This window comes from Megalops cyprinoides, chromosome 3, assembly GCF_013368585.1.
Source record: "Megalops cyprinoides isolate fMegCyp1 chromosome 3, fMegCyp1.pri, whole genome shotgun sequence".
Classification (NCBI taxonomy): Eukaryota; Metazoa; Chordata; class Actinopteri; order Elopiformes; family Megalopidae; genus Megalops; species Megalops cyprinoides.
Window position 1 is genome coordinate 54805469 of NC_050585.1, and position 10246 is coordinate 54815714.

The 10246-nt window shown below is 47.5% G+C and overlaps 1 protein-coding gene across 4 annotated transcripts in view; it reads left to right on the plus strand.

Moving 5' to 3' along the window:
- The window catches only part of chm (CHM Rab escort protein), a 38198-nt gene extending 37664 nt beyond the window's left edge, over positions 1–534 (plus strand). For all 4 annotated transcript variants that reach the window (XM_036524480.1, XM_036524482.1, XM_036524481.1 and 1 more), the window contains exon 15: positions 133–534. In XM_036524480.1, coding sequence (XP_036380373.1) covers positions 133–393 — 261 coding nt within the window. In that variant the 3' untranslated portion in view covers positions 394–534. The remainder of the gene's footprint in view (positions 1–132) is intronic.
- Positions 535–10246: the final 9712 nt, after the last annotated feature.

Below are 10246 nucleotides of genomic sequence, written 5' to 3' on the forward strand. Positions count from 1 at the left end.
TCTCTCTGTCTGTCTGTCTGTGTTTCTCAGATTCTCTCTCTCTGTCTGTTTCTTTCTCCCTCTCTCTGTCCCTCTTTCTTTCTCTCTTTCCCTCCTTTCATTCTCCCTCTCTGTCTTTCTCTCCCTCTCCAGGCTGAATCTGTGTTCCAGCAAATTCTCCCTGATGAGGAGTTCTGCCCACCTGCCCCCAACCCAGAAGATATTATCTATGATGGGGAGGGGCCCCAAGGAGAGGGGGCCGGCTTTGGAGAACCTGTCCAACCAGAGCAAGGCGTGGAGGGGGAGAGGCAGGGGGAGGAGCTAGAGAAGCCGGAGTCAGAGCAGGACAGTGAGATGGCAGCACCAGAGCCTGCGGCAGAGAGCCCGCCTCCTGCCCCGCCCACTGAAGAATAACCCGCCCCTCCACACTGTGACCACGCCCTGTGCTCCCAGCCCCTCCTCCGGTTCTGTAGTCTGTCATCTCTCAGCTCTTTACTCCTCCAGAAAGCCTTATATCTGACACAGCCCCTCCCCCCTCCCAGAAGAATGTGTGTGTGTGTGTGTGCGTGTGTACATATGTGTATTTATGTGTATGTTTCTCTCTGTACCTCTGTACTCATTATTCTATGTGTGTGTGTGTGTGTGTGTGTGTGTGTGTGTGAGTGTGTGTGTGTGAGTGTGTGTGTGAGAGTGTGTGTGTGTGTGTGTGTGTGTGTGTGTGTGTGTGTGTGTGTGTGTATGTGTGTGTGTGTACTCTGTACTCATTATTCTATACTCTTCTGTACTCCTATTCTATTCTATTCTATTCCTATCACCTGTCACTTGGAAAAGGTTGCATTGCCGCCGCCCCCCCCACACACACTCACTCACACACACACACACACATACACACACACATACACACACTCTCACACACACTCACAATCATATGCACACACACACACACACAGACACTCACACTCATATGCACACACACACTCACACACATGTAGTTGCAGTCATACAAACATTCACACGCACGCGCGCACACACGCACGCATACTCACACTCATATACACACACACACACACACACAGACGTGTGCGCACACGCACGCGCACACACACTCACACTCATATGCACACACACACACACACACACACACACACACAGACTCACACACGCGCGCGCTTACACACTCACACACACACGCACGCGCACACACACTCACACTAGAGTAGGATGTGGACGTAGGGGAAGGGCAGCAGCCCCTTTACTGTGCTCTCCTGCACTGCTCCGCCCCATCGCCGCACTGCTCCGCCCCATCGCCGCACTGCTCCGCCTCATCGCCGCACTGCTCCGCCCCATCGCTGCACTGCTCCGCCCCATCGCCGCAGTGCTCCGCCCCATCGCCGCACTGCTCCGCCCCATCGCCGCACTGCTCCGCCCCATCGCCATGGTGAGAGAGCCCCTCCTCACTTTCACACACGATTGTACCCGCTGCAAACGCCTGCGCTGCCCTGTGCTGTCTGTACGCCTGCGCTCTCTCTCTCTGTTCGTCCGTCTGTCCAGCAGAAACTCTCGGTGTCAGTATCTGAAGGAGTGGGTTTTTCCCTGTAAAATCTCAGTTCAGACACCCCCTCACCACTCAGACAAGTGCCATTTGACAGAGCTCTCAGTGCTGTATCAGCTCATCAAATTCTTATATATATAATCCTTTAATTACTGGTGTAGCTACCACTGTTATGATGAATGTTTTATGCATTTAAACTGAATGACAATAAATATCTAATGAAAGTGAGTCTGTGGTACTTGATGTGGTGTGAACAGCGCTGGCAGATGCCGGTGTGTCCATGCAGTTTTATCAGGCGGGTGTTGCTATTGCAGGGTTCGGACTGATTTCTCTGGCAAAATTCAGACATTATCATAGCAGTTAGTCTGGATGTTCTACCAAAAGCACTCTTCAGTCTAACCAAAGCCTGCTTCGCTGTTAAATTTCCCCAGTGAATGTCCCGTCACCTTCATGGACTCTGCTGACTTTCTGAATTTGAGCAGTTGATTTTATTTTCTGTTTCAGAGGGTTACTGTGAGCTGAGGAGCGTTTGTGTGTGGTGAGGCAGGTCAGAGAGGCGTGTGGAAGCCTTCATTCACAGACAGCGATTTACTGAGGCTGCAGTGTGGTGAGGCAGGTCAGAGAGGCGTGTGGAAGCTCTCATTCACAGACAGCGATCACAGAGGCTGCAGTGTGGTGAGGCAGGTCAGAGAGGCATGTGGAAACTCTCATTCACAGACAGCGTGACAGAGATCACAGAGGCTGCAGACAGCAGACTGCATCACAGCTCGGAAAGGGGAGCCTGCACCCAGCCACACGGCCGGCTGTCCGCTGGTCTCCACAGACACCGCGGTCACAGCGTTGAGTTTTCCAGCTGAGTTTATTCAAAATGACGGCACAAAGATGGCAGCTCAACACTCAACTTCAGAGAACCGACAGCAAGGAGACTTAGCACGTACAGCTGCGAGTCGCTGCGAAATAAACAGCAATTCGAAACGACTTAAAAACCAGCGAAAACCAAACATCATCTACCTGCGTCCCAGCGAAAACCAAACATGAACAAAACAATCAGACTTGCTGTGCACCTTCACCCTAATGCTGTCAGCTGGTCCATGCAAACTATCCAAAACAACAGCCACCAACATTTCTGTCACATGCAAAGATTACGCCAAGCATGTTCTTCCTCTTCTGCTCCGAGGTTCACCTGTTCTACGCTCACCTGGAAAGGATGCTGACTCTGGCTGCATGCTGATGTCAGCAGCAAATGAATTATTATCATTATTATTTTCAATAATACTAAGTTAATTTCCTAAAATATGACAAACATTTTTGTGAAGGAATAATTTTACCCACATCCCGCATTTCAGGGTCTAGATAATGATTCTGCAATGCCATTGCCTTCTTCTGCCACATGTAGCACATGCCAGTTTAAACTTGCTCATATTACTGATGTTACTCACTGCTAGTCAACTAGCTCACCAGCTGCAACATATGCAAAAATTAAAGGGACAACAAAATGGAAACAGCAATAATAAGCCATTAGAGCTACAACAGACCCGAAGACACGACACAAGCCGATCAGTAGCAGACTACACAAGCACAGCAACGCTGCATCATCCGCTGTGCTGAACTGTAGCACACAGCATGCAATGAGAGTCTTCACACCAGAGGTATCAAAGAAAACCTGCACACTGATCCCGAACGAGCCCCCGTTGGTTATGACCATCTCCAGCGCGGCCACCTAACCTGGCCTGTGTGACGTGTGTGTCTGTGTGATGAATGTGTAAATGAGAGATTACATCACATTACATTACTGTCATTTAGCAGACGCTGTTTTTAGCTGTTTTAACAGACACTGTTACATTTTGTTTATACAGCTGGATATTTACTGAGACAATTGGAGATTAAGTACCTTGCCCAAGGGTACAGCAGCAGTGCCCCAGCGGGGAATAAAGACACTAGCCTTTCAGTTACGAGTCCTGCTCCTTACAACTATGCTACACTGTCACTCCTCGGAAAAAAAGAACGAAAGGCCGAAAACCAGGTTAAGCAGGGCCTTGTCAGGGGGGCGGGGTGCAGAGGGGCGTGGAGGAGGCTGCTCTCAGGCCCGTCCCGGCAGCCTGCCGGGCGTGCTCCGTCCAGCCCCTCGGGCTGATGCCAGGTCTGCAGCGTTTCTCAACACCAAACCCACTGTGTATTCCTGTGTTACTAATTAATGCTGTGGTACATCAAACAATAGTGACACTTCAGTCCACACACAGCAACTGCTACGAGCTCCAGTCTCCCTGACCCAGGTGAGGTCACCTTTAACCTGTGCTACAGGGACGTGAGGCTGGCCCCTGTAGGTGGGATGGAGCCTGTGCCAAATGAGAAGAGGAAAAAGAAGGCAAAGGCAGTGAGGTAAGTCCTAACAAGTGTCTCCACTGCAAGAAGCACTAGCTGCACTGTGACCTGGGTTCGATCTCAACCGTGACATGAAAGACTGGGTTTGTTCCACAGAGGGATATACTGTAAGTTAGGGCACTGATTCTCAATCCTGCTCCTGAAACCCCCCCGCTCCGCACGTTTTCCATCTTTCCCTGCTCTACCTACCTGACTGAACTCATCAGTGGCACTTTTGATTAGCTGAGCGCACCTGATTTACTCAATCAGGTGTGTTTGGAGCACGGATAGATGTGCAGGACAGGGGCCTCCAGGAGCAGGACTGAGAAACACTGAGTTTGGGTACAGCAGCCAGGGGGTCTCCTCCACCGCACACCAGCGACCCCTGCTGGTTAATCAGGGGGCTGCAGTTCTCCCCACATAACGCTGTGTATGACGCTACCTCCTCCGGCTCATATCTGCGCAAGCTTATCATGGAAGCTACAGTGTGTGAGGAAGCAGAAGCGGATATCGCGTGTTTCGGGGGAGAATGCGTGTTTCGGAGGAGAATGCGTGTTTCGGGGTAGAATGCGTGTTTCGGAGGAGAATGCGTGTTTCGGAGGAGAATGCGTGTTTCGGGGGAGAATGCGTGTTTCGGGGTAGAATGCGTGTTTCGGAGGAGAATGCGTGTTTCGGGGGAGAATGCGTGTTTCGGAGGAGAATGCGTGTTTCGGGGGAGAATGCGTGTTTCGGGGGAGAATGTGTGTTTCGGGGGAGAATGCGTGTTTCGGGGGAGAATGCGTGTTTCGGGGGAGAATGCGTGTTTCGGGGTAGAATGCGTGTTTCGGAGGAGAATGCGTGTTTCGGAGGAGAATGCGTGTTTCGGAGGAGAATGCGTGTTTCGGGGGAGAATGTGTGTTTTCTGCACCCTCCCACCTTTACAAGGGTGCTTCCAGCAATGGGGGCAGCATCTCATTGACCTTCCAAACTGGAAAAGAAAGGGAGGAAAGCACTGGGCGTTCCAAATTTTTTAAAAACTCCAGGTTTGTGAGCGAATGTGTAGTCGTGCTTTTGTTTGTCTTCTCTGACTTGGTGTATCAGGGTAAGACTGTGTTTGCCGTGGATGGTGCCACAACTCACCCTCACTGCAGACGCGGCAGTGACTGCTGGTGTTGTGCCTGTAAATGTGCTCTAAGTGTTACCTTTCACAGAGTTCTGCTGCTGAGTGTGTGTGTGTGTGTGTCTCTGTGGGGTTGTAAGGGTCTCTCGCGTCTCCCTGATGAACACACAGCCCCTCTGACGTGTGAGTGCTGCCCTGAATCCTAAAAAATCCCCTTTCATGGAAAGAAGAGAACGTGCTAATGACGAGCGCGGAACGGCCTGTGGAAAAAATGCTCTCAGACAGGTGCAAAGCATTCTCCATGCGGAAAATCCACTACAACTGTAATGATATGTGATGGAACAGCAGCTGGTCCGCAGACGCAGGTATTCCCACTTTCAATACAAAAGCTGGCGCTTTACCTGCGGGAGGGGGGTGTGGGGGGGCACTCCCACCGAGAGGCAGAGGAGACGGAGACCCCAACACGAAGCAGTGTTCGGTTTGCAAGCAGCGCGGGAACATATGGCCACTTCGCTTTGTCTTTTTCTAATTGAATCTCGTTCTGTTGCGGCTGTTTACTCAAAGCTGGAGGCAGTGAATTACTCTCAGACACATGGCCCAGGTTATTAAGATCCTGTGAAGACTGCCTGATTGCTGTTTCGGAGAAGTGAGTGTTTTATAAACATCTTCTTCAGCAGGTCTGCTCTGCTCACAGGGAGGCAGCTGGGACAGCCTTTTTCAGGCCCTGCACACCATGCTAACACACTGTCCCCAGATCAGCTGCAAGAGTTCCACAGCCCCCCTTCCCACCATACAATGACCCCTCCCCTTGTTGACAGTGATGGGCATTTTGGCTCGTTTTAATGAACTGAATTGTTTTGTTTAGTCCAGTGCAGAGATGCAGTTCTCTGACTCGCTGATGGCTACAGTACAGAGGAGCAGTAGTGGGCAGCAGTGTAGCGGCGTGCAGGACTCATAACTGAAAGGCTGCTGGTTCAGATTCACACCGGGCCGCTGCTGCTGTACCCTTGGGAAAGGTACGCATAACTGCCTCAGTAAATAGCCAGCTGGATAAATGGATAACATCAAAAAAATGCAACCTATGTAAGTCGCTCTGGATAACAGAGGCTGCTAAATGACAATCACGTAATGTAAGCACTACTCAATAGCGTGAACTGATTCCATTTCAGTAAGGCTACCTCTAGGTAGCTGGTTCCCACACAAAAAGCCACCAATCTGTTGTTGCTTTATACCATTCATGCCGTAGACAACCACTAGTTTATCTAGTTGTTATGTAATGATGGCAACACCCAATCTGGAAAATGCATAAAGTAAGTGATCACCAGTTAAAATCCACATGTCTAGGGAACATGCAATAATGGTGTTTTGAGACATTTGAATTTCAATTCAATTTGATTAATTATGCATTTTGACAACTCATTCATAATATCAATCAATTAATATTCATTTTACACCATAACCCCCTCCCCCCAGCCACATAATTCCCCTACACACCCCACAGTTTGAATAACACTGGTCTAGGTCTTTCAGTACCTGACTGCGTCCTTCTGCAGCCAAAAAGTGGCGCTCTGAATTTGTGATAGCTGTATTTCAACAGTGTGTCAAAGTCAAAATACATACAAAAAGACTTTATTTTAGTAGGACTCTTACTGTCAAGCAATACGCAGATATTTTATGAAGAAAAGGTTTTTTTTTTCCTTTTGTCATTTGGAAAAACATAAAGAAATTGCTCAATGTTACCTTTACTGCACTGAGAGAAACAGGAGAGATCAGAGGAGAGGCCTGTTTCACTGAGAGAAGCAGGAGAGATCAGAGGAGAGGCCTGTTTCACTGAGAGAAGCAGGAGAGATCATAGGAGAGGCCTGTTTCACTGTTTCACTGAGAGAAGCAGGAGAGATCAGAGGAGAGGCCTGTTTCACTGAGAGAAGCAGGAGAGATCATAGGAGAGGCCTGTTTCACTGAGAGAAGCAGGAGAGATCAGAGGAGAGGCTTCACTGTTTCACTGAGGAAGCCGAAGACATACACAACGGCAGGTTATTGCAGGAATCACATCATGTCACAAATATCCAAAACAAAAGTTTAGCTTTGTAACTGTAATGTGGACTAATGTTCTTCAATCTTAGCTTTGCTTGTTGCAAATTATTTTGCCAAAAAAGACTGATGAACTCTACTATTTTTAGTAGAATGTGCACATTTAGCTTGACAAAACAACAGGACTAATGATACTGCTAATCATAAAGTATTCAATAATTACCAAAATTTGCATATAGTGTAATTTTTGATTGGTTAGATGGCACAGGATTAGTTTTTCTTCATTGTCTGAATCCTGAAATATTGTGTTTTTCTTTGTACATGCAATAGCAATACCACAGACTCATCCTGGAGTCACAGAGCAAAACACCTTCTGAATGAACAAGATTCACAGATTCACATACTGAAAGAACTGGGCGAAGTTAACGGAGCAATACAGACTAAGAAGTGAATCAGTCAGAGGCCTGTTTATTTAAGTGTACTGGGACATGATTCGATTCAGTGCTTGGGGGTGTTTACATACGCTGAACCACAGTGCTCCGCAAAAAATCATTCAAACAGGTTTGTTGGTGGTGAGCTGCACACCACTACTGTTGACCTATCAGTCGGCACTGTGGGTGTGGCACTCTGAGCAGTGAGCATTACCGCTGCCAGAATTAGGCTGCTTTCCAAACAGCATGGCACCGAAGCCACTGTGGATCATCTATTTCTGCCGGTGGAGTGCTTTGTCTTGGTGTTTTTCTCCTGTATTTCCTGGCGAGTGACCCTACTGCTCAGTTGTATCATTGGGAATCAATTTTCTGCATGGCAAGTGCTGACATTATAACGCAAAGGGTAGAAAGAGCCACAGGCAAGGCGGTGATCAGAGGCAGACTCCTCTCGCTCTGTGGGGGGCGTGCAGGGAGGCCGCAGAGAATTTGCTTTTAAATACTGAATATTTAAATATTCGTCACAGATCCTCACAGCTGCCTGTTCTCCGGCAGGACAGCCATGTCGCCAGCTGCTCCAGTATGCAGAAACAGTGGCAGCGCCCCCTGGTGTCCACACGCGGTATGGAATGTATTAAGCTACACGATGGGATGGCAAACGGAGTGTGCCGCTGGACTCGCCCCACCTGGCACCTCAATTCCCTGCCAGCTCTGAGACGCTCTGCTGGAAATTCTCTTCAAACTTGTTTGGCACTGCTTGCCTGCACAGAGTGATCCAGGTACTTCTGCAGCAGAATCCGTACAGTGTGAGAAAAGCTGCTTCATCTTCCCGAGCTCACACATGTATCCCATCATGCAGCTCTCTGCTTACGTTCTGAAATGGTCGGTGCATCTACACGTCACTCCAGGGAAACTCCACTGAGGAAAAACAAGCGTGTCGTAGTCAATGGTGCTTCATGGTAAATGTCGAGCAATATCCTGATAATATGATTAAGCCAAAACATTAATAACGCCATAAATTTAGTTACAAATGATACATGCAAGTGTATTCATGTGTACGCGACCAAAGTAACATTTGTGCGTAATTTCAAACATTCAAACAGAGGAAGTTAGAACAAAATATGGATCTAATGGATCTAGCCTACTTACCGCTTCACACCTCCGCGCTTCTATCTCTCAATCCACACACGCTAAGCGCCACCTGGTGGAACTCCAGAGCGGCTCAACCACGACACGTTGCGCTCGGCCCGTATACGCCGACCAATTGCTTACAATAACACATATGTCAGAATAAATGTCTTTTAAGGCTATGATGCTGTCACATAATAATATGTTAATTGTCAGAATGCGATGCTTCTGTGGAGTGAGGTGTCTTTTAATGGAATTAATTATAACATTACGAGGGTGACGCTTAATGGATGTGTGTGCTAACCCTGAAAGACTGCCTGTTAAATTCTTGTTAAAGAACCTGCGGAGTTCCAAACCTGACCAATTAAATGAATGCGTAATTAAAGTTAATAATGAAATAAACTATAAGATGCTGAAATAAATTCATCTTCGAATTCATAAATAAAACTCTATTCATGCTGTGTTCACTACAGCATTGTTGACATTTCTGCTGTGATCTGTCTTTCATTGACACTCAACTCAGTCATAATATGGTACTAATGGCGAATAATAGCAGCGATGCACTTAATTTATTGCTTTTCATGGAAGCGCTTTGCATCAATTAAAGGGCGGCGATATACTCCGCTCTACAAAAGCACGAACTCTTGAAACGAATCCACTTCACATTACAGTTAGCTCCATGATGTCTGTGTACATGCGTGTCGCCTGCTTCGTCACTTGGTGATGTCACAGAACTCTGTATTGTAAAATATAACGCGTTACAATGCATGAATATATTATAATACATATTAAAATATCAACATAAGTACTGCAATACAACAGGTGACATTGCATACTGATATACTGTGATGTCATGCGTACTTTGATAATACTAGGTGAGGATCTGTGCCCTCATATGTCCGCGGTAGCGTTTCCCCGCAGAGCAGGTTCGCAGAGCCGGTAAAAGGCGCCATGCTGCCCGGAAGCTCCGCACTCAGCGCAGGGCGCAGCGCACTCAGGCGCGACGCGGTCGCGTCGGTAGCCGCAGGCGGTGCGCTTCGCTGGGTGAGGACGGCGTCGCTGGCTGCACAGCATGGGTTTAATCCGGGGGAATATGACCGAAAACAGAGGAAATCCAGGCGCATTTTAAACACTTCACTTTAGAATATGTAAACAGGTAAGCTGCGTCTGGCGAAATGAAATAACTAGACCAGATACGCTGTAATATATTTATTCGCTGATGAACTCCCGGTTTCCTTCTCTCTCCAAAATAAACCACTTTTTAAATTATTTTAAACATAAAATGTAATTATAAATTTGCCATTCGGACAAGTGATTGATTGATATTTTGATTATTTTCATTTTCCTGTTGTGTATTATTGAAATAAGGTTAAATTCTGGTTTTTGATTGGATTTTGCGATTAGTGTTTTATATTTCGTGATTACTCGACAGTATTATTTTAAATATATTCTATAATTATAGGCACAGTTCTAAGGGTATTTTAGTTCTAAGCGAAAATTCAGTGTTTCAGGTGATGGTTTTCTGATGCATGTACTTTAGTTGCGTTCTTTTCCCCAGCTGTGCCTCTGTGTCCGCTCGTTTTTAGATGCAGAGGGGGGTCTCTCGGTGCGGCGTGGAAGTGATCTGAGGGGCTGTTTCGTCGCAGGGCGGGGGGTTCCGGGGTGAAA